This window comes from Bufo bufo, chromosome 11 (assembly GCF_905171765.1).
Source record: "Bufo bufo chromosome 11, aBufBuf1.1, whole genome shotgun sequence".
NCBI lineage: Eukaryota > Metazoa > Chordata > Amphibia > Anura > Bufonidae > Bufo > Bufo bufo.
Genome location: NC_053399.1, coordinates 99,339,372 through 99,363,931, shown reverse-complemented (window position 1 = coordinate 99,363,931; position 24,560 = coordinate 99,339,372). Strand labels below are relative to the sequence as shown.

Here is a 24,560-nt window from a genome sequence, read left to right as displayed (position 1 = left end):
AGTCTATATATAACAACCCCCTGGTTAGACTGACTCATGTTGTGTGATTCCAAAGGGCAAGAGGAAACCCTAACTTGACAAGTGGTCTCAAGCATCTTTAAAAAAGCTGAAGACTAAACATGGCACCCTCTAGAACTTTTTATTTTTTTTTTCCAGCTCATAAAACTTTGGTCCAACGTTTCTGCATTTTCCTTAAAACGTTCCGTCTGGTCCAGTTAAGAGGAAGAAGTCTTATTTTCTTTGCATTCATTAAAGAAAAAGAAAAAACACAAAAAGTTTTGAAGTTTAGTGTTCCTCCCTTTTGAATTACCAGTGCTCCCGCTTTAAAACAAAAAATAAGTATTTTCCTTGTGATGGCCGCAGAGGCCTAACAGATGAAGCGGCAGTTGAGGAGGACCAGAAATCCTGATGGCCCAGCTTCAGTGCACAGTAAAATCAAAGTCTTTTTTTTGTAAATTTTTTTTTCTCTTTTCTTAAAAATAAGCAAGACCTCCATGCATATAAAGTCCTGATTGTTGAGTTTTGTTTCTTGTCCTGGCGCTAAAAATTAAAACTGGCAGGAATTTTACATCAGAATTCTGAATCTTCTTTACAGCAAATGACCATAAAATTGCAAATGGTAGATTGAGCTGCATTCTGTTGAGTGTGAGGTAATAGTTGTGTCCTCATGTTGCAGATTCCCAGAGATTGATAATTACAGTTTTTATTTTTAATAATTTTTTCATTTTTGCTTGTAATGATGAAATAGGATTCCGGTCGATAGTCAGGCGGGATGTGAGAGAAAGGCATCAGTGGGCACCGGAAGTGGGGCCTGTAAATGCCCAGTAATCTGACCTGGTTGGTGGTACCCCTGAGTGCCCTCCATTCTGTATCCACCGATTTTTTTTATCAGCCCATCTGCCGACTCTGCCCGCTTTAATTTTAGAGAGGTAAATCTCCTACAGTGCTTAAGAAGGTCAGAGTAGAAAGAGGACATCTCTGACCTCAGTTGGACCCCTCTTTCCACTTGACCCTTTAATATTACAGAGATCATAAGTGTATATATATATATATATATATATATCAGCTGCATATCTTCAAACCGCAGTAGAGGTTGATGGAGCTCGACTTAACTTCTAACAGAAAAAAAGTCGAAGAAAATTCCTGATGGTTTTACAGCAGCAAGCTATTACTTTTTGCGGGGCTGCGACCATGGGGTAATTACTTGCTCCTTAAAAACTCTTCTATTCCAATAAAAAAAGTCAGAAAACTAAAAGGTTACATCTGGACTCAAGAAAATTGATTCTCGTGGGCACTGGAGCCCCAAAAATTTGCTGTGACTGCTGGAAAAGGGTATCGGTAACCCCTTTTTTTTAACCACCAAACCTCTAAAAGTTCGAAAAAATAAAATAAAAAAAAAATCGCAAGTTTCAGATATCCTTTTTGTAACATTCTGATTATAGTTAAGATTTTATCATGAAGTTTAAATATTGTTTCTTGACCTCTATGCACCACAAGTCCATCATCTCTTTACCCACCCATTCCCTTTTCGCAAAGTCTCTTAGGAAAATATCCTTATGGCTTGAGTGGCGGACGCGTGACAAACTGGACACTCAGGTTCATTGCGTTCGCAGATGCGTACAGCACACTCCATACAAAAAAGGTTGTGCCCGCAGGGCACCAGTGCAGCTGTGACCTCGCTTTCGAAGCATACCATGCACTCCCGGCTTCCAGAAACAGAGTTCCTAGTGGCATTAAGTTTGGTGAAGCCTGGCAGAGTATCGCCTTGGTTTCTCCTTGGCAAGCTAGTAAGGCTGGATTCTGGAGACCTCTGGGTGGCATTGGTCTGGATGGTGCCGCTGCTCCCCGAGCGCTGCTGCTTTGTGAAGATGCCTGGGGTTGGGCTGTTGTTCTCTTGTCCTCCCCACATGGGTCCACTACTTTCAGCCACACCGTAATACACATCCTGCTTGTAGTTAGGGAACAAGTAGCCGTAGTTGAATTCATTCTGATCATTCAGTCTTGGCGTCTCATAAACGGGTTCTGCCGGGCAGTCACCAATGCACCCTAGACTGTTTTGTCTGAAGGTGGAAAGAGGTTTGCAACCTGCTGCTGTACCATGAACTCTCCAGCTCTCTGGGTATCGACTTTCCATGCCAGAATCTGGACTATTGGACAGAAAGTCGTTCTCGTTGTTGTATTCCAAGATTTTGCCGGTTCGTACCGCAATGTGTGTCTCAATTTCTTCTCGTGCTCGTTCCACATTTCCTGGAGCCCCAGTGATCTCAAACACCGGGTCTCTGTCACGGCTTGGCGTGATAATATAAGTATTTGTCTGCTGCTGAATCCTTTTAATGGTAGCCCCCTTGGGTCCAACTACTAATCCAACAACTCTGTAGGGGACTCTGACACGGATTGTGACTTGGCCGGGTAGAGTTGGGGCACTGCCGAAAGCATTGCCGGCTTTGTTCCGGGAAGCTCTTATCATGGAGAAGTGTTCCGCGGCAGAAATGATCTCACGCCTTGCCATGGCCACGTCTTCTCTACGTCCAGTCACCATAAAAACCGGCTCTTCCCCTCGAACTGGTGTCTTAATGTATGTGTTCGTTTTCGCCCTTAGCGCTTTGATTTTGCAGCCTAAAAATAAATGAAAATATGTTTTAACATTTTTTTTTTTAATTACATGAAATTTAAAAAAAAACAACAACAACCTAGAACTATGTTAAGCAATTTTTATCTGACTTGGCAATTTCAATACATGTGTGGTTCTTGAGTATATTTGACTTAAATTACTTCAAGTCAACTTGTCTAGAAGGTTTTAGAGGCTGAAGAAGGGAATAGAAAGATGATGGAGCAGAACAAACATATATGATTCTTGAAGTCACAGGCTGGACATACATGTAGACATGGATATGGATGGTAGGTCAACTGCACTGACCATGTCGAAGAGGGGGAAGAACAGAAACGGGTGCAACACTACAAGAAGGAAGGCTATACAAGGCCACAACAGACCAAGGGAGCAGACTGCACAAGGTCACGACAAAGAGGCAGGTTGGAGAACGTCAGAACCCAAGTAGCTCACTACATCCCCATAATATGACCATACGAAGAGTACAGAAGAATACAGTGAGGGGCAGATGGCAGACACATTGGCCAAAATATAGAGAAGCAACAAACTAAAACTAACGTGATACAACATTGACGTCAGATGTAGAGAATATTAAACTTCATTGTACACCAAGACAACCAAGGCATTCAACAGACAAAAGACAGGAAAGCCCATACCTGGGAGAGAAGAGGTTAATAAATAGGTGCACGCAATGACCCAGCCTATGGGGGCTATTAATCTAGCAACACCACCCTCCCCTCCCAGAATACTGCCTAGGTCTCTCGAAGAGCAAACAAAGCGCACATTGTTGGCCGTTTCACAAGGGTCTCTGCTCTCTAGGAAATGAAGTCTGCTTTAATAGTCTACTAAAAGCCTCAAGGTTTTTATTATAAGGTTGTCACAACCCCCCCAACAAATCTAAGGGGGGAGGAGGGTCTGCTGCATGTCCCTGAACCCTCATAAAATTAGCCTCATAAACCCGAATCTCAAACACAACATTCATAAACTTGTCCAATTGTTTAGTAAGTGTAACACGTGTCGTTGGTACACGGTGACCTGGAGCACATAGAATCAGCAGCTACAGCTATGATCAGCTGCTCCAAGAATCGTCTGGATCGACCAGTGTTGCCTTTGTTAACTTTGCCCACGAAAGAGTTCTAGAAATACTTCAAATTCCTATTTTTAACCCTAAAACAAAAATAAAATAAAATATTTTTGGCTTCATGTGAATTGTGGTCAACCAAAATCGCCTTCGGCAGACCTCCAATCACAACAGCTCCTAGAGGGGGTTATGTCCTACTTCTAACCAAATCACTGGAAATAAATATAACCTAGTAAAAGGAGTAAATTTCAAGCTTTAAGGTCCTGCATCACTACAGTCAATGGACATTAATGTGGCCACATCAAAGCCACTCATTTCTATTCTGTGGGGAAGACAAAATTTTTTTTTAAAAAGTCCATTATGGGCAGATATTGACATTTTCTTTTTGGCTACAAAAATGAAGCAGGTCATGTGGGATTTACCACTCATCTTGACCCAATAATAAATCTATAATCTCCTAAAGGTTCTGGCAGCCATTTAGGGGAATGTACTGCCTCGGGCCTGTCAGCTGTACAGTGGAGACAGCCATTTTGTGCTCCTAATCAATCTTCATGGCATCACAATAAGGACCCTAATTATCAAGCTGCATTGACGTGAATATTCATCCGGTCCACGTAACTCTGTGTCAACATCTTAGATCATAAACTTCTTGGATGTTTATCATCCTAACATGTGCCTAAATCTTGGGAATTGACAACAAAATGGCCGACTCCCCAACCCCCTTTTAGGTTGATTTGGGTCAAACTGCAAACCTACACCGGTCATTTTAGGGAAAGATCAAGATGCAGATAGTAAACCTGGGCACCTTTTCCCCATATTTTTCTTTTAAGTCAGATTTAACCCTAAACACCCGAAAAAAAAGAGAGGAAACCCCAGACCGTCCGATGACTGGCCGGGCCACGAACAGGTTAACTGTAACGGCCTGAGAGCCTCACTTGCTGCAAGAAGGTTGAATTAATCCCTTCTGAAAAGGCCTCATTCTCTGGGGAGGGCGTGTGATGGGGCCAGAGACGGCCACAAAGGATTTCTTAGAATCTCACCAAGGCTGTGCGAACGGGACAGGACTGGCACTGCACACAATGTGTTTCTATATCCATACGTAGAGCCCATATGGAGGACTCTATGCCACAAGCTGTGTCAACAACAGCATATGTCCCGTATCATCTGCCCTCATTAGGCAGCGGTATTATCTGGCATTCTTGGGATATTCTCCCAAGTGGGATGGATAATCTCAAAAGGAAAGGTCCTTCTACCTCTGTGGACAAAACAACATGTCCGATTACACCGCGCAACAATGATTTTGCTACTGAGAGAAAAACATGTGATTTACACAAAAATGAGCGCGCCGATTCAAAATATGAACTCGGAATTTGCCTGACACGTCTAGATTTTAACCCCTTAAGGACCCTGGGATTTTTCATTTTTGCGTTTTAATTTTTCACTCCCCGCCTTCCCATAGTCCTAACTTTTTAATTTTTCCATTCACATAGTCTTATGATGGCTTATTTTTTGTGGGACAAGTTGTACTTTCTAATGGCACCATTTACGGTTGCACACCATGTAGTAGGAAGCGGGGAAAAAATTCCAAATGGGGTAGAAGTGGTAAAAAATACAATTCTGATAAAGTTTTTTTTTTTTACATTGTACACTATGCGGTAAAATTGACCTGTTACCTTCATTCTCCAGGTCAGTGCGGTTACAACGATACCACACTTGTATAATTTTTCTTGCGTTTTAAAATTAAAACCTTTGAGGAAAACAAAAACTTTTTATATCCATATTCTGACCCCTATAAATTTTTGGTAGTTATGTGTACGGGGCTGTGTGAGGGCTCATATTTTGCGGGACGATCTGTTCTTTTCAGTGATACCAATTTGAAGTGTGTGCAACTTTTTGATCACTTTTTATAAAAAAAAATTATTGGGTAGTTGAAGTGACAAAAAATGGCAAATTGGCTGTTTACGCCATTTGCCGTATGACATTAATATTGTTATATTTAATAGTATGGGCGATGCCCATGATGTTTATTTTTTTATTGTTTAAGTATTTTAATTTTAAGGAAAGGGGGGTGATTTGAACTTTTATTTTTTTTTATATTTGCAAAACTTTTTTTTAAGTCACCTTGGGTGACAATAACTGGCAATCATTAGATTGCCTATTGTGTTCATTGATGTCTATATAAAACACAATTGAACACTTCATTTACACTATACCAGGCATGCTCAACCTGCGGCCCTCCAGCTGTTGTAAAACTACAACTCCCACAATGCCCTGCTGTAGGCTGATAGCTGTAGGGCATGCTGGGAGTTGTAGTTTTGCAACAGCTGGAGGGCCGCAGGTTGAGCATGCCTGCACTATACCAATACAATGCTTGCATTGGTATAGTCATCTAATAGGCACCGAAGCCTGCTTGAGGCATCAGCCTATTAGATCAATGTAACAGGTTCCCCGATCCCAGCCGGGGAACGCTGTCACTGGAGCGGAAGTGTGCGACTTCCGCTTCCGGACTGCGCAGATGCCATGGTCACATTTGACCACGGCATCTGAAAAGGGAAAATGTATGCGATCAGCCTAATGGCTTATTTAAAATACCAGAAACCCGGCGGCTATGGCGCCCGCTGCACGTGCGAGCGGGCGCCATGTTTGGGGATCGGACTTCCGCCGTTCATATACGGCGGAGGTCCTTAAAGGGTTAAGTTATACATGCAAAGCCTATTCAGTTATAATATTAATGCATTATATTGGAGATATTCCAATGGACATGTCCAGACCTGTTTGGACGCATTCAGGCTGATGTCAGTAGTAAGGGTACTTGAACACTAGCAGCAGGGGACTCCAGCAGGCTGTTCCGGCGGGTGAACAGCCTGTCGGATCCGTCCTCCCGCTAGTTCACGTGTGCCCCTGACTGCTGCTCCGTCCCTATTGACTATAATGGGGGTGAGGGCGGAGTTCCAGCGGCAGCACGGAACAGCCTGCCGGAGTCCTCTGTCGCTAGTGTGAAACTAGCCTAAGTATATAAGGTAAGCTGGACAGATTTGGATAAAGTGATCTGTTATAGTGCTATCAGTTTTGAAACTTAAGATGGATAAACGCTAATGTGTTAACGATCCAGACATTTTATGCTACATATGTGGCAAATACACTACTTATGATCAGCGCAAGAATCTGACAAAGCGAGTGCGTCTTGCAGCTCGTAGTGCAGAACTTCCTTGGGAACAGACGAGCTGCAAACTCTGCTGAACTAGTAGACAACCTGCTTACAGCACATGAACAACTTGGCTGCCGAATGTCAGTGAAAGTGCATTTCTTACATTCCCATCTTGACTTTTTCCCACCCAATTTGGGACACGTAAGTGACGAACATGGAGAGCTGTTCCAAAAAGATATTTCTCCAATGGAGAACAGGTATCAAGGCCGCTGGAATCCCAACATGATGGCGGACTACTGCTGGTTTTTGCAACGGGAAAATATGACCGTTCACAAACGCAGATGCCTGAAGCACTTTTAACAGCACTGGGCCTTGCTCAAGGAAGACTTTTAAACTTAAAAACTAGACTTTTTGAAATTTTGTTATTCCATTAAATTTTCATACACTGTTTACTACACAAACTTTGATGTAGATCAGGGAATTGTTGGAGTAAAACTCGTTCTGTTCAAAATTATTCAATGCTTTCCAAGTGCTTCATTCATTTAGGCATACTTATGCATAGCACAATTTTGTGACGTGTTACAACAATTCTGACTTCGGATTTGTAATCCGCACACTCGATTTAGTATAGGACAAATGTTTTTTGCCCAGTAGCAGACAAAAAGTTTTTCTTTTTGTTGCGTGGTGTTCTAGTCGGCTGTTGTTCCCTCCCTCACACCTGTCCTCTGCCCACGATATTGCCTTACGTCACATTTTCAATCAGGGATGGATGAAATACTTTTCACATCAAACGTCACGAGGCATTGAACGAAGAACTTAATAGATACCAATAGTCAATTACCCAAAAATGTCTGTGCTTTGCAATTGAAGCCACTGAAAATGGTCTTAAAGGGAATGTCCATTTAAAGTTATTCTCAACCCTAATTTGTTTTTGCAAAAATATTATTGACATGGAAATCCTGGTTTATTCCCAACAGGCCTCTGAAGATCGGAGTAACCGTAGAGAGAGACTAGTTGCTAGAGGTTTTCTACGGTGTGACTGGAGTCGATAGGCAATGTATTCCTAGCAACCAGACTGCCAGACGTGACTCAGCTGTTCAGCTCAATGTGTGATTGACACGGTGGTGCCAGCAGAGAGGCCGCAAACAGTCAAGCGATTCTATTGTTTATCGGTGGCTGCCTTTCTAATCCAATATGTCTAGACCAATGTCAGGTGCACCCACCGATTTAGTCGGCACTGGCTAACCATCTAATATGCATGGAGGTAAGCAGTTGTCGAGGGAGAGATGGATAGGGCAGTTGGATTTCAATCTGCCTGATCTTTTGTTTTCAAGGGAAATATCTTGAAGGGCTTAATCTTCTGTCCCTAGTCAATACAAATGCACGCTCATCCAAACCCAGTGTGCATTGTGAAGGGGAGAGGGCAGTTTAAGAGACATATGCTTTCTCAGGGGATGACCTTTCTGCTGCAGCCGGTGGTAGTTGAAGGATGGCACTGAGCCTGGGATTTCGTCTCAGTGAGCAGGACAGAGAAATTCGAAAAAGAGCAAACAGCAGGTGGCGCTATAGAGACAGGCCAGGCCGATTTATTATTGTCTATACCAGGAAAATGGCTAGATTTGAGGGACGATCTAAGCTCGCTTGCTGGCATAGATTATAGTTTTTGCGCACTTGTCCAGACGGCCAGAATTATTAAGAGGCTGCACCTCTTAAATGTGGTGCAAGGGGGGGGGGAAGAGATTTAGACTGGAAAACAAAGTGCAACCAATCTGTCTAAAAATAACTGCTGTCATTTTGTATAAGCTATCGTTAGGGAAAGATCATTTATAATGAAGGAGATAGGTGTCTCGGATGCCCGTAATGCTGTTTATTCTTATACATATAGGACCACCTAACCTATGCGGCTCCCCATTTCTATCCACAGGGGATTTAGGCTTTCCACACAGTCGTCTGACCGTAGTCCAACAATGAAGAAAGTGAGTTTGGCCAGCTCTATGGGGTCATGTCTGAGGCTTCGAAATGAGTTTAAAGAAACATTAACATCATCATGGTGACAACATATATTGCTCTAAGAGGCCCATATACAGGAGATAAAAGTCTGGCTGATTGTGACTGACCAGAGTTTTAAAAATTAGAGCAAAAGATTGTTTGTGACTGCCAATGGCAAACCTCTACCTGCCAAAAAGGTAAATAGCCAGATTGTAAAACTTTGGCAACTATTAAGTACCGTATGAGGTCCATGACAGTATAAGAGGTCATGAAGACCATCATGAGGAGGACATGTACAGGCCAACATGGCTGCCAAATGACTTGATGCTATCTTGATAATAGATGCAGGTTGCAAATACTTCTATTCAAGTCATTTTTAAATGCTAAAATTGGCATTACTTGGGGTTGGAAAGCAGCCAAGAGAAGATCAACAAGAGATGGATACGAGAGGGTAACGGGGAAGGGTACGGGTGGGGATGCCTAATGAACAACAAAGACGTAGCCTAATATTCTTTCTTAAATTATTTGCTTTTCAGAAACACCTAAAAGCTGACCTCCATAACTCAGTTTCCATGTAACATGTCTTGACCTGGTCAATCGTGCACCTCAATTTTGTTTCATGCTGGTCCTAGCTACTTGTCTTACACACCCATGGGCCCATAACACTATTTGACTATAAATTTCCTGACACTCCCCAAATTTTTTTTTTTAATGACGTGTTATATAATCTGCCTTCCTCCCCCAAACTGAGAGGTTTCACAGTCTGGTCAAGATCAAAATCTGTTCCATCACGACCATGCACGATTATCTCTCATGGTTTTCCCGTCCTGGTATTAATTCTCAACGATACCAATTCTCTTGATCAAGTGCCCTATTCATTGGTTGAGTCAACCAGGCATGACGCTGAGCTAAAAGAAAAATATATTAAGTCTCCTAAAGAACAATAGGAAGGGTCAACAAGGGCCCCTTGTCACAGAGGTGGGCACAGCCTAACGGCTTTGTGTGCCGATCCCTTCCAAAGTAACTATATCCCATGTGATCAAGATAGCGCAGTGGCCAGATGCTCGCACGTCTCGTATGGCAGGAAGATAAGTTGTAGTAACCAGATGTCCTATATTCAGATAAAAGCTCCCCTGGTCAGGTCCAGAACATATGAATAGTATTCAAATCTCTTAAAACACTTAATTTAACCCTGTCCAGCACCAAATTTGAAACCATAAATTATGGCAGCTTTAGGAAAGTCCTCAAGAGTGTTCATGAATGAAGCCAACCGATCAACTAGTGGTGGGCCATAGCTTATAATATACACTATATAGAAAAGACCTCCTATAGATGTTGATGTGACAAAAACCATACACAGGTTCTAAAAGGTTTGGCAAACAACAAAAAAGAAAAAACATGAGGACAAGGTTAAGGTCAAGAACATTAATTTGAAGGACCTGCCGAGGCTTTAAATGTCCCTTTTTCCCCCCGCAAAGTTTTAGCAAGAAATAAGGTAGATAAATCATTCTTGGCTAGGGGAAGGGGATTACAAAATTTAGTGTGGGTCTAAAAAGAGAGAAAGGCAGTAGGTGTCACTCCAGCTTCCCATGAACATGCGCTCCACACCAAGGGTGCCGTATGTTTACCAACACTGCGCTTGCTCCATTGACCGCGTGAGTAAGCTGCTGCCAACCATCGCCACGCCCCACAAACGCCACCGCCCCATCTCAGCCACCAATGGCAAAATCCTCCTATCAGGGAGATGACTGATATAATTTCTAGGTTCTGGGTTTCTAAGGGGGTGCTGCAGAGAGTCATTAAGCTCTGTAGATGCAGCGCCAAGCCACGTGCATGCCAATGCTGCCAATCTATAGCTCCCTGGAATATTCTGAATCAAACAGCCTTAGGCGTTCATTCGAAATTCACAATGAACAACCATTTTGACGGTGAAATTGTAACGTTAAACCATACCCTTTTAATCTTCCGGTCAGTTCTAGACCTTTCGTAAAGGGGCTGGATGAGGTCACAAAAGCCATCAATTTACCAGACTTATATTTAGAATTGGAAATTCACCGAATAAACTTTGTATGCCCCGTAACGCCGCCTCCTTTTATGCTGGATTCCATGACATGCAGTCACTCCCACTAAGGAATCGATTCCCGACACAATAGACACCGAGCCATACCACAGATTACTTATACATCCCAAGGACCTTCAAAAGGCCCTTCATCCAGGTCTAAAATGGAGATATTAGATTTTAGCCCCTTGATAGACCTGTCACCACAAAATATTAAAATAATCTAACAAAAAAAAAAATAATAATCACATTGTTTAAATAAAAAATATGAAATTTTAGAACTGGTCTACAAAGAGTAGTCTGAAAAAACAAAAACAGGAAAAAAAGAGAAACCCCCACCCAGTCTGAAACGTTTGCTGCTCTCCTCTGCAATGCCTTCCTAGAAACACGCATGGCTCTCCTCGCGACTGTAAAATAAGGACCACACCCCCCTAACTGTTTTCGCTACAACCTGCGCATTCTGCTCGCTGGGGGAAAAATGGTGCAAATTCTACCTTTTGTCTACATGTCAGGGTCCAGTACAACAAAGGCCGTTAACCGGTAGACACCTAATAAAGGGGAATTGAGATTTCAGCAAAGTTTATACATCAAATTAAAAAAAATAAAAAAAACACATCTAAACGAGTCTCCTGAAATCAACCTTCTTTGGACACCAGAGTGGCTTCAGGTACTGAGGGGTTAACAGACACAGCCACTTCCAAGAGTTCTGGAGAACCTTGAACCACTTTTGGATTCTAGATGTTGAGCATCTCCATGGTCCCTTTGTTCACGAGTAGCAGCCATGGCCCTGCTGATTTTAGGAATATCTCCCACACTCAGTTTTTTTGGCCCTGGCTCTGGAGCTTGGTCACCACTAACTTAAATAAAACCTCCTCAGGAGTTAATCTTTTTAAAGATTTGGAGATGAATTATTTAAATTGGTCTCACGCTGCGCTCATTCTTGGAGAGAAACCCAAGTGACGACACTGACTGGACGGCGGCGGACAGATATGGAGCGTAGTGGGGTGTTTTTTTTTTTTTCTGTTGCTCCACCAGACAAAAGCTGGGACAATTTCTGCATCTCCATAGCACATGTGCAGAAGAAAAAAAGTCTATATTTCTCCAGACAAAGAGCCTGCAAAACCTCACTTCCTGCACTACAGCATGCTGCTGCACCACACAAAGGTTGGCTGGTGCCTCGCAGACATGAAAATTTAAGAATGCACAGCACAAAACTGACCAAACATGATAATAATGTCTCATGAAGAACAATGCCTTCTAGTCTACATCATCCCCACCGCCTGCAGCTGTATAATTTGACAAGTGCCTACAACTCGACTTCCATCCTCTCATCTCCACAGCCATTTCCGAGACACAACGACTGAGAACGAGACACACAAATAATCTCTGTTACTACGAGAGTTGCTCAGTTTCGTGACACGCTGTCTGCACCATATAACGAGCAGGCAGGCTTTGTTGCAGCACCCTCCGTCTCGAGCACATGGTGGCCTTGGTAATTTGTGTTTTGGTACCCAATGCCATCTCCCATCACATCACCCAGGCCTGTCTTTGGGATGAGCTTTGGCCATAAAACAGATAGCAGTATCAAGAAGGAAGAACAGCTTAATTCCAGCCATAATGGTAGCATGTGCTCCACCAAACAAAGAGACAACTTGACAGGTCTTGTGGGCGATATTTCAATTTTACGGAGCTGGCCTTGGTCGAAATCTTATGATTTACTTAATACTGGCAAAATGTTTTCTTTCTTTCAGTTTTTTTTTTTTTGGGGGGGGGGGCTGGAGTGACAGAGGGTATAGGTTACTGAGTGGGTGTGTGCGAGAAGATGAAGACGGGTGAGAAGGCCATTGTACTAAGCCACCAATATACAGAAAACCAAAATGCACTGTCTAGGTGCCCACAACAGCCAATAAACTCCAAAAACACCACAAAGGACAATGCGAAAATGATGGTGATGTCATATCATTCATCACTCTAGGAAAGGCAGGTTTTGGTGAAAGGGGTGGGGATGAGGGGTCCGAAGAACACAGCGCTCACTACTGCAGCACCCCACGCTATCCTCCCAATATCCGCAGAGGGTAAAGGTTACACAGAACACACCACAGGCTCACTTTATCCTAAGCTTGACACTCAACTCTCAGAAATGAAACACCTTCCCGACCTTCTGACCCAGATTATTTAAAAAGGAAGCCTCGATTTCCAAGCTGGACCTCACCATGGATTTTGGAGACGATGGAGCCAAAGAGAGATACAGTTAAGAAGAGCTGGACTCGAGAGAGAGATGCCAGCTACTGCACACACCCACCAAAAACTTCTCTCCTGCTCGAACAGTCCTGGCCTCACTGGCACAGTCACCATGTGATAAACGTTGGAGACCTTGTTGCCCCTGCCTGCCGCCTGCATAGGTTAATGGTAGACCAGTCTGGGATAGTCCATTATGGACTGCCAGCTCTGCGGGTCAGACTTTTGTTCTAATCCAAGTACCCTCTAGACAACAAATACCAGTCTACGGTGTGCTTTTGAGAGTGCCTAGAATATTTTTCTATCTGGTCACCAGTACTGTCCCATGTGAGCTGGGCCAAAGTGTATAATTTGGTTTTGCTAGATCTATCCCGAAACAGCCTCACTGGGATCTCTTGTGTGCAGAGAAGGTGGGTGTGGTATCATTTTAACCCTGACAAGTCCTACCCTAATCCCTGTAGCTGAGAACAAAAGCCTGGCTTCTAAAATAGGGCTCCAGGCAGCGGTACGTTCCAAGCAACGACAACAACCATCCACACAAGTTTTCACCCAACTCCAAAGAGCCAACTGACATGATAACCAAGGAAGTTGTGCAGGTCCCGAAGTCGTCTAGGAACATCCAGTAACCCCCCCCCCCCCCCTCCAATCTCATCTTCCCTCCAACCATCAGCACTCTGCTCCCAAACAAAGGCGACAACCTTCAGTAGTGTGCATCCTGCCCCCAGCACCAACACAGCCCACACTTCCGAGAGCCTAAGGGACGGCAAGACCCCAACCGAGTGCGTACGGGAGGCTGAGCGCTCTGCACAGACAGACTGCAGCGGCGTATCCTTACATAAACTTTTCCCACAGCATCTCTCAGGAAGTGCCCACATGCTGGAGACAATGGAAAGAGTGCCGAGACAACAAAAGAATCACGCCAACTACCCCAGCCACATGGAAGGGGTCCAACCACCCGGATCCCTTCAACACCCATCTGCACCATCACCCACCCAACACAAAAAAAAAAACATAGAAATAAACGTAAAGACGGGACAGACACATGACGGGCAAGGGGGTGTGTATCGGTGACAAGGTCCCCAAACAAAAGGACCGCAATACACGCTTAAGTTTTTGACAAACCTTTGTTTTGGAGGTGCAGTGGGGGAGGGGGCATGTTGTGTTATGGAAGGGATACAAAACAAAGGACCCCCCCACCCACCCCAAATAATGTAAGGTATGGGATGTTGCTACAATGTATCAGTCTGCAAACAAAGCATGCATGTGTGAGTTGTTTGTGGTGCCCAGACAAAGCCCTCCCCTGCAGGCAGGTATGGCATGGTGTACCCCCTGCCCAGATGCCCCCACATGGTGCAGTGATGGAGACAAAGGCTCACCTTGCCTGCCCACAATCTCAGCCACGTGTTCGGAGCTGGGCACTGGCACACACTCCGTGGTGTTAGAACTCTTCAGCCTCAGCTCTGCCTCCTTGTACAGGGCACACAGCTTGCTCTCCCCCGATTTCTGGGGGTGCTGGCCGCTGCTCGAGCTGTTGGTGCTGCTGTTGTTGTTGTTGTTGGTGTCTTCTTCTGTCTCCCCCAGACCCAGGAGGCAGAGTTGGTCCAGGGCGATCTGCAGGGCTCTGTCATCCTCCAGCACCCTGTCCTTGGTGAGGTCTGCCATGCCATGCCCATTCCTTTCCATCATCCCTGATACCACCAGGCTAGGCATGGCTAACAAAGGCTGGGGAACAAAGAAGAGGGGCAAGAGAGAGGAACCAGAGGAGAGAGAGAGAGAGGGAGACAGTGGGAGAGGAGGAGGGAGGAGGCTGGGAGACTGGGCCTCCTCCTCCTCCTGCTCCAGCCGGCCCCTCCTCTCACCAGGGTAAGACGATACCAGGCCCCGCCCGGCGGCGGCAGCGTGCGGGGAAACTCTTTTGTTTGAAATTCCCTGCCTGCTCCCTGGCAGGCGTCCCGGGGCATGATGGGAGTTGTAGTTCTACGTCCCCCCGACAGGGGGAGGGAGGGATGGAAGTTTTCAGAGGAGGGGAGGGGAAGTTTTTGGAGGGGATGGGGTGGAAGAGTGTTGGGGGCAGAGGGTGATGTTTAGTGGGGGCTGTTATTGGCAGGACAGGTGAGGGGTAAAGGATTCGGGCAGCTGATGAGGGGGTGACCTGGGGGGTCTGTCAGGACCTAGAATGAGGGGGAGTGAGGGCTAGTAATGGGGGGCAGCGGTGGTGAGGTCAAAGGGGTAATTAGGATTCTGGGGGGTGAGTGGGTGATATGAAGGATTATGGGGGCTCTGGGCGAATTATTGGGGGGATAGGTGGGGTAAAGGCGATTTTGGTAGGGTGGTTGTAGGGAGGACAGAGGGGTTAGGGTACTTTCAAACTAGCGTTTTTGTTTTCCGGTATTAAGTTCCGTCACAGGAGTTCAATACTGGAAAAAAACTGATCAGTTTTATCCTAATGCATTCTGAATGGAGAGCAATCTGTTTGGGATGCATCAGTTCAGTCCCTCTTACGTTTTTTGGATGGAGAAAATACCGCATCATGCTGCAGTTTTCCCTCCGGCCAAAAATATTGAACACTTGCCGGAATGCAGGATCCGGCATTAATATACATTAAAGTGTATTAGTGCCGGATCCGGCATTAAGTGTTCCGGCAAAACGGATGCGGCTTTCCTGTCTGCGCATGCGCAGACCTTTAAAAATGCAAAAGAAATTAATACCGGATCCGTTTTTCCGGATGACACCGGAGAGACGGATCCGGTATTTCAATGCATTTGTCAGACGCATCCGGATCCGTCTGACAAATCGCATCAGTTTGCGTCCGGATTGCCGGATCCAGCGACGTAACCGCCTGCAGGAATCCTCTGCCGCAAGTGTGAAAGTACCCTTAGTGGGTAAAAATGATGGGTAATGGGAGCTTAGGGCAGTTATTGGGGTGATATGAGGAGTAATTGGCATTTGGAGGGTTGTAAGGAGGGCAGAATGGTTACTGAGGTGATATGAGGGGTAATGGAGATTTGGGGGGTTGTAGGTGTGAGTGGGGGATATGAGGGGGTAATGGAGGCTCCGGGGCAGGTATTGAGGATGGGGGGGGCAGTAGAGGAATTGGAGGGGTTGTTGGGGGGCATATTGGGGAGTTTTACCTCAGCAGTGCTGAGGGAAGACTGAAGGTGAGGTGGGGTTTGTGAGGGAGTGTGATGGACCAGGCTGAGGTAATTTGGGATATTTACAAGAGGGGTTTCGTCTAAAATATTTCTGGCAGTCACATAATGGGGAGCATATTATGGGGTGACATTAGTATTGAAGTGACTTTGGGGGGCACGATGTATTCAGGTTTGTACTTGGTCTCGTGTGAGGTAAATGTTTTACCTGAGGAAGTTTTTGGGGTCCGGGGTGCATTAAGCGGTTAGAAAGGGTCAGGACCTGAGTGGGTGAGGTATTATCAGCATAAAATGGAGGGCGATTGTAGAATTGGGGGTTATTTGGGTTCATTTGTTGGTCTTGTCTGTGATACGTCCCATTATTACCTCAGATACTAACATGGGGAGTGACTGATCCCAATACTGTGGTAATAGATCAAATCAGAAACAAAATGGCACCCACAGAGAGGAAGCTGGAGTGGTCATGAGGCTGACCCCAGCTCCAGAGCTACACATTCATGAGAAGCTATGTGACTCATGGCGCCATATTACTTCTCCTGGCAGAGGGAGATAAAGAGGATGGAGAGAATCTGACAGGGCCGCTGAGGGGCGAGGTATTTGGGCAATTTATAGGGAAGGGCTTTCAATATGGAGGGGTTTTGAGGAATTGTGAGGTAAAATTTTTAGATAACAGGGTATTGTGGCTTCTGTGGTAGTTAGCGGGGGGACAGCACTCGAGGGGACAGTGAAGATTAGGGTGAGTTCAAAACTAAGGTGATGTAAAATGGAGGAATCTGAGTAAAATTGAGTCGTGCTTATGGAGGGTCAGGGAACGTATTCATTCTTGTCTGTGACAGAAAAATGGCATAAGTTCGGCCTCGTTTCTACCATGACTGGCAGGGGCCGTGATTAAGCTCTCTCAGTCCTGCGACCTCCATGTCATCTCATTATATCAGTTACTTACAACAAAAACAAAATGGCGGTCATATGAGAGGCTAGACCTGACTCCGGCAAAGTCATAAAAAGCAAGCGACATTGTAAAATACATCACATGTGCTGCCATAGCGCTATACATTCAGAGGAGGCTCCAGTGACACTACTGACACTTGGCCGTCGTATGGGGGGCACATTTGTAATTTGGGGGGAAGGTGAGCAGTGCATTTATGTCGTACATTTTGGAGTTTCACTTTAGAGTATTTGAGAAAAATGGGTATATATATTAGGGTTGTCATCCAGCTTTTCCAGACTCCTGACAACATTTCTGCCAATAACACAACCAGTGGCCATGTTGGACTCACAGTTATTCAAGGATTAATTTCTCTCTTGCTTTTTTTTGGTATACATTTTTGTTCATTTAGAAAAAAATATCTATTACTCTTTTTATTTATTTCTGATGCAATCTCCGGCATTCGTTTTTCCCCCTACTTCATATTCATTTGCTGATCTATCTGGTTTGTGTATCTTCTGTTTTCTTCTGATGATGTCATCGTCCTTTAGTTGCATGATGACATCATCCCGCTCGCTGCTAATGCCAGGTTTGTATTAGCAGATTCAGTATTTAATGGCCGTCTCTTCGTCCTCGGCTGGTGATGTGTCATCTCATTGTCATCCACCCGTTATAGAAGCTGATACCTCAGTGCAGTCCACTGGGATGAGTGACGTCATTGGGTGCGCTGGGTCCTGAAGATGTCACAGGTAGGCTGCTGTCCTTTGACTGTCATCTCAGGCTGTGTCATGGCTTCCAGTCAGAGCGCTGCCGCCTCAGTCTAAATTCTCTTCTTCAACCTTTCGCAGGTTTATCTGTATTAGGGAAAGATGGGTGACCACGAATAGGGCCGTGACCTACCTATATTGCATTAATATAAGCCATAGTACTGGACGTGTTGCTTATTGACCCAGCTTTCCTAGACTCCTGAGTTGCAATATGTCATCTGCTGCGTAGGGTTTTTCCATTCAGGACTTGAGGAAAGTTGGGTGCCCATCCCAGTGCACAAGGACTTCTATTCACTGAGGATTCTCTTTTCTGGGTGGCAGCGGGGTCTTCTCCCATCAGAGCAGCTGCTGCCTGATCGTTAGAATTCGCAGTGTTCCTCCCTCTTGGGCTCAGGCTAAGTGTTCGCAGCGTGAGGTGATAGGTCCCCGCTGCGATCTGTCTTCTGGCAGGAGAAGGGTTAAGAGGTTGGGGGGGGGGGGCAGGACCCTCTCTCCCGTGAGTGCACACAGCAGATGCTGCTTCCTCTCCTAGGAAATCATTGTTTTGCAGTCCGAGCGATTAAAAGTTTATAAGGAAGATGAAAACGTCTAAAATAACAAGTGAATAATTACAACGTGGGGCAGAAATAACGCGAACGCGTGCGAATCCTCACCGGGCGTAGAATAACAGAATCTTATTTCTGGCAGAAAATATTGTGAACCTTCAGACACAAATGGTGTTGTTTAAAAACCGCGCCACAGTTATAAAGTGCGTGCAACTGATCCTACCCCAAAAAACCGAAGAAGGTAAAATTTCACAATTTGTGCTTTATTTCAAGACTTTTTTTTCAGGTTGTCAATTTCCCGTCAATCATGATTCATGGCAGTAATATGGCGCCATTTTTACCATATCGTATTCTGGTAGTCTTAGGACATTGTTCTGTTGCGTTCTGGCGGTAGCTAGGGGTCCCAATGGTCAGACACCCGCCACGATCTCGGAATATCACCAATCCAGTGTATTTAGGATTTGCAGACGACACGCCTCGAACTCTGTGGTGGAAAATCTAGAATTTTTGGGATTTTTCTCGCCGACCATGTTGCAGTCACATGGTGTTACATTCACAATCGTTGCTTGCCATTTTGGCGCCATTTAGCCTTGTCTTAAAGGTAATCCTGTTCACACACAGCAGATTTCTGCGACCATCCCGTACATCTGAATGATTGCAGAAATCAATGTACTTCAAAAAATCTGTCATGTGTGAACAGTCTGATTTTTCAGGGGTTAGGTCCTTGTGGTATATACGGTTTGTATATATCCAGCACGCGGCCGGCGGGGCTCGTCAGGTGCGTGTACGTCCTCTGATTTTGCCGCCGTGTTTGCTCACACAGATCATGGCTCTGTCATCTCCCCGCAGAGACCCCCTGTTATGCAGGACTCCTGTCTCCACCGCGTCTCTCTGGGAATTCCAGCAGCGTCGCTGCAAATTAACCTGGCAGGTGTTTCCCCCTCCTGGGACGAGAACCTGCAAGCATACGGCGCGGTCTAATGATGCAGAGTATCTCATTACACACCCTGAGACCAAAATACATGCACCCCTTCCCCGACTGACCCACCCTCGTGTATGCACGCCCCGAACAGAGCGAAAATCTCATTGGGGCTTGTGTGTCAATGGTGGAGATGTCACTAGTACGTCAGGAAGCACGTGCCAAAGGACCCCCCCAAACTGATATGGTGTACCGGCTTCCATTTACATTGGGGGGGAGTCGTCATTGGGATGACTGACATAAGACCAATTAACCCTTTTATCTCCATTATGTTTCCATTGCAGATTCATTACCGGAGGATGGAGCAAGTTATCCATGAATCAGACTAATCTTGGATTTGGGGAGAGGATCCTGTGGCAGTAAGTCAGGTACATAATATATATCTGCCTATAGATTTCATATTGCGACCATACTGATTGTAACAGGGAGCCCTTCCACTCCACAAGAGAACGTAAACGTCTGAGACATTTGGTATATATGACAGAGAGAGTCGGGGGGGGGAGGCAAGGAAGACACGAGTCCCAGGGAGTGGTCACTGGGACCTCCACCAAAACACCTGAAGGACAGACAAGGAAGACAGAGAGGGACCTGAAGAGGGGTCACTGGGACCTCCACCAAAACACCTGAAGGACAGACAAGGAAGACAGAGAGGGGCCTGAAGAGAGGTCACTGGGACCTCCACCAAAACACCTGCAGGACAGACAAGGAAGACAGAGAGGGACCTGAAGAGGGGTCACTGGGACCTCCACCAAAACACCTGAAGGACAGACAAGGAAGACAGAGAGGGGCCTGAAGAGGGGTCACTGGGACCTCCACCAAAACACCTGAAGGACAGACAAGGAAGACAGAGAGGGACCTGAAGAGGGGTCACTGGGACCTCCACCAAAACACCTGAAGGACAGACAAGGAAGACAGAGAGGGGCCTGAAGAGAGGTCACTGGGACCTCCACCAAAACACCTGCAGGACAGACAAGGAAGACAGAGAGGGACCTGAAGAGGGGTCACTGGGACCTCCACCAAAACACCTGAAGGACAGACAAGGAAGACAGAGAGGGGCCTGAAGAGGGGTCACTGGGACCTCCACCAAAACACCTGAAGGACAGACAAGGAAGACAGAGAAGGACCTGAAGAGGGGTCACTGGGACCTCCACCAAAACACCTGCAGGATAGACAAGGAAGACAGAGAGGGACCTGAAGAGGGGTCACTGGGACCTCCACCAAAACACCTGCAGGACAGACAAGGAAGACAGAGAGGGACCTGAAGAGGGGTCACTGGGACCTCCACCAAAACACCTGCAGGACAGACAAGGAAGACAGAGAGGGACTTGAAGAGTGGTCACTGGGACCTCCACCAAAATACCTGCAGGACACACAAGGAAGACAGAGAGGGGCCTGAAGAGGGGTCACTGAGACCTCCACCAAAACACCTGCAGGACAGACAAGGAAGACAGGGGCCCGAAGAGTGGTCACTAGGACCTCCACCAAGCACCAAAACACCTGCTGGACAGACGAGGAAGACAGAGAGGGGCCTGAAGAGAGGTCACTGGGACCTCCACCAAAACACCTGCAGGACAGACAAGGAAGACAGAGAGGGACCTGAAGAGGGGTCACTGGGACCTCCACCAAAACACCTGAAGGACAGACAAGGAAGACAGAGAGGGGCCTGAAGAGGGGTCACTGGGACCTCCACCAAAACACCTGAAGGACAGACAAGGAAGACAGAGAGGGACCTGAAGAGGGGTCACTGGGACCTCCACCAAAACACCTGCAGGATAGACAAGGAAGACAGAGAGGGACCTGAAGAGGGGTCACTGGGACCTCCACCAAAACACCTGCAGGACAGACAAGGAAGACAGAGAGGGACCTGAAGAGTGGTCACTGGGACCTCCACCAAAACACCTGCAGGACAGACAAGGAAGACAGAGAGGGGCCTGAAGAGGGGTCACTGAGACCTCCACCAAAACACCTGCAGGACAGACAAGGAAGACAGGGGCCCGAAGAGTGGTCACTAGGACCTCCACCAAGCACCAAAACACCTGCTGGACAGACGAGGAAGACAGAGAGGGGCCTGAAGAGGGGTCACTGAGACCTCCACCAAAACACCTGCAGGACAGACAAGGAAGACAGAGAGGGACCTGAAGAGGGGTCACTGGGACCTCCACCAAAACACCTGCAGGACAGACAAGGAAGACAGAGGGGGCCTGAAGAGGGGTCACTGGGACCTCCACCAAAACACCTGCTGAACAGACAAGGAAGACAGAGAGGGACCTGAAGAGGGGTCACTGGGACCTCCACCAAAACACCTGCAGGACAGACAAGGAAGACAGAGAGGGGCCTGAAGAGGGGTCACTGGGACCTCCACCAAAACACCTGAAGGACAGACAAGGAAGACAGAGGGGGCCTGGAGAGGGGTCACTGGGACCTCCACCAAAACACCTGCAGGACAGACAAGGAAGACAGAGAGGGACCTGAAGAGAGGTCACTGGGACCTCCACCAAAACACCTGCAGGACAGACAAGGAAGACAGAGAGGGACCTGAAGAGGGGTCACTGGGACCTCCACCAATACACCTGCTGGACAGACAAGGAAGACAGAGAGGGACCTGAAGAGTGGTCACTGGGACCTCCACCAAAACACCTGCAGGACAGACAAGGAAGACAGAGAGGGGCCTGAAGAGGGGTCACTGAGACCTCCACCAAAACACCTGCAGGACAGACAAGGAAGACAGGGGCCCGAAGAGTGGTCACTAGGACCTCCACCAAGCACCAAAACACCTGCTGGACAGACGAGGAAGACAGGGGCCCGAAGAGTGGTCACTAGGACCTCCACCAAGCACCAAAACACCTGCTGGACAGACGAGGAAGACAGAGAGGGGCCTGAAGAGGGGTCACTGAGACCTCCACCAAAACACCTGCAGGACAGACAAGGAAGACAGAGAGGGACCTGAAGAGGGGTCACTGGGACCTCCACCAAAACACCTGCAGGACAGACAAGGAAGACAGAGAGGGGCCTGAAGAGGGGTCACTGGGACCTCCACCAAAACACCTGAAGGACAGACAAGGAAGACAGAGGGGGCCTGGAGAGGGGTCACTGGGACCTCCACCAAAACACCTGCAGGACAGACAAGGAAGACAGAGAGGGACCTGAAGAGAGGTCACTGGGACCTCCACCAAAACACCTGCAGGACAGACAAGGAAGACAGAGAGGGACCTGAAGAGGGGTCACTGGGACCTCCACCAATACACCTGCTGGACAGACAAGGAAGACAGAGAGGGACCTGAAGAGGGGTCACTGGGACCTTCACCAAAACACCTGCAGGACAGACAAGGAAGACAGAGAGGGGCCTGAAGAGGGGTCACTGGGACCTCCACCAAAACACCTGCAGGACAGACGAGGAAGACAGAGAGGGGCCTGAAGAGGGGTCACTGAGACCTCCACCAAAACACCTGCAGGACAGACGAGGAAGACAGAGAGGGACCTGAAGAGGGGTCACTGAGACCTCCACCAAAACACCTGCAGGACAGACGAGGAAGACAGAGAGGGACCTGAAGAGGGGTCACTGGGACCTTCACCAAAACACCTGCAGGACAGACAAGGAAGACAGAGAGGGGCCTGAAGAGGGGTCACTGAGACCTCCACCAAAACACCTGCAGGACAGACAAGGAAGACAGAGAGGGGCCTGAAGAGGGGTCACTAGGACCTCCACCAAAACATCTGCAGGACAGACAAGGAAGACAGAGAGGGACCTGAAGAGTGGTCACTAGGACCTCCACCAAAACACCTGCAGGACAGACAAGGAAGACAGAGAGGGGCCCGAAGAGTGGTCACTGGGACCTCCACCAAGCACCAAAACACCTGCTGGACAGACAAGGAAGACAGAGAGGGGCCTGAAGAGGGGTCACTGGGACCTCCACCAAAACACCAGCAGGACAGACATAGGGGCAGACAAGGAAAACACGCGGGGTCTGGGGAGGGGTCACTGGGTCCTCCAACATAACACCTGCAGGACAGACTGGAATACACAACACCTATGTATGTAATCCTGCTATTGTATCCTGTGCAAGAATTTGGGTAAAAAGAGCATTGCTCGGGGGGTACCGCTTCTCATTGAAGAGACGCAGTGGTGTATGGAGACCTATTTATCAGGCAATGCTTCATGGGTAAAAAGAATGCAAAATGTCTGCTGGAAGGTACACCCATCTGTAGACGGCACTGTTGTGAGGTCTGTACAGAGCAGGCTCCTGATTGGCTGGATGAATTGCCTTCCCCTCCCCCCCTTCTCTGTATATACTGTATACAGGAGTGCGGAAATACTGATGCTAAGCTTTACATTAGATTGTAAGCTCCTTTGGACAAGGTAAGTGGTTCTGCTAACAGGCGGAAAGAGTCCATGCCGGTTTATCTGTTTCTTGGAAAGCAGGATGACAAACCATATGGCCGCTACTACAGCTCTGTCAGGGGTTGTCACCCAGCTTTCCCAGGATCAGGTATGATGTTTTTTTATCTGAATTACAGGAGTGCGATCAGTTTCTGTCACGTGATGTGGCCCACAGCGTGCGCGTGTTTCGAGCTGTGTAACTTTTTCCCTCTTACATGGGAACACTCAGGGTCACCCTGTCATAGTAACGTTGTGATGGCCGCCTTCCCCCGATACCTCCTTATCTGGTGCCAGACTCTTATACCCCCATGATTGCCCGGACTGGCGTACATCTTTCCTCCACTCCCCTTGTGTTGCTCCATGTCAAACATCTGCCCCCTCGTGATGCTGCTGTGTAAATGAGGGCTGTTAATAAATGATGTGGGTGAGCGCAGCACGTGGTGGCGGCTGCGATCATCTCGCCTGCTTCGTTACAAGGCGTTGCACGGCCGCGGTGAGTATCCCCAATGGGATGTCACAGCCGCTCCTTCCCCGGTGACTGTCTAGACAGTAATTGTGTGCACCTGACTTCATGAATGGCCCCCCCCACACACACACTCGGATGCCATCAGCATGTCCAGCATCTGTGGAGGCTACTAGTGCCATGGGGGAGGGGTAACAGGACCGAGAGGACACCCCTGGTCTTGCAGCGTGT

General features: G+C 47.0%; 1 protein-coding gene across 1 annotated transcript; it reads right to left on the bottom strand.

Moving 5' to 3' along the window:
• Positions 1-1,540: 1,540 nt before the first annotated feature.
• On the bottom strand, positions 1,541-14,868 carry MEX3A (mex-3 RNA binding family member A). Its single transcript, XM_040412424.1, has 2 exons — positions 14,500-14,868; positions 1,541-2,616 (listed from the first exon to the last, which is right to left on the bottom strand). Exons 1-2 carry the CDS (start codon positions 14,831-14,833, stop codon positions 1,541-1,543), a joined length of 1,410 nt encoding a protein of 469 aa, XP_040268358.1. The 5' UTR covers positions 14,834-14,868.
• Between the last annotated feature and the right edge of the window lie 9,692 nt (positions 14,869-24,560).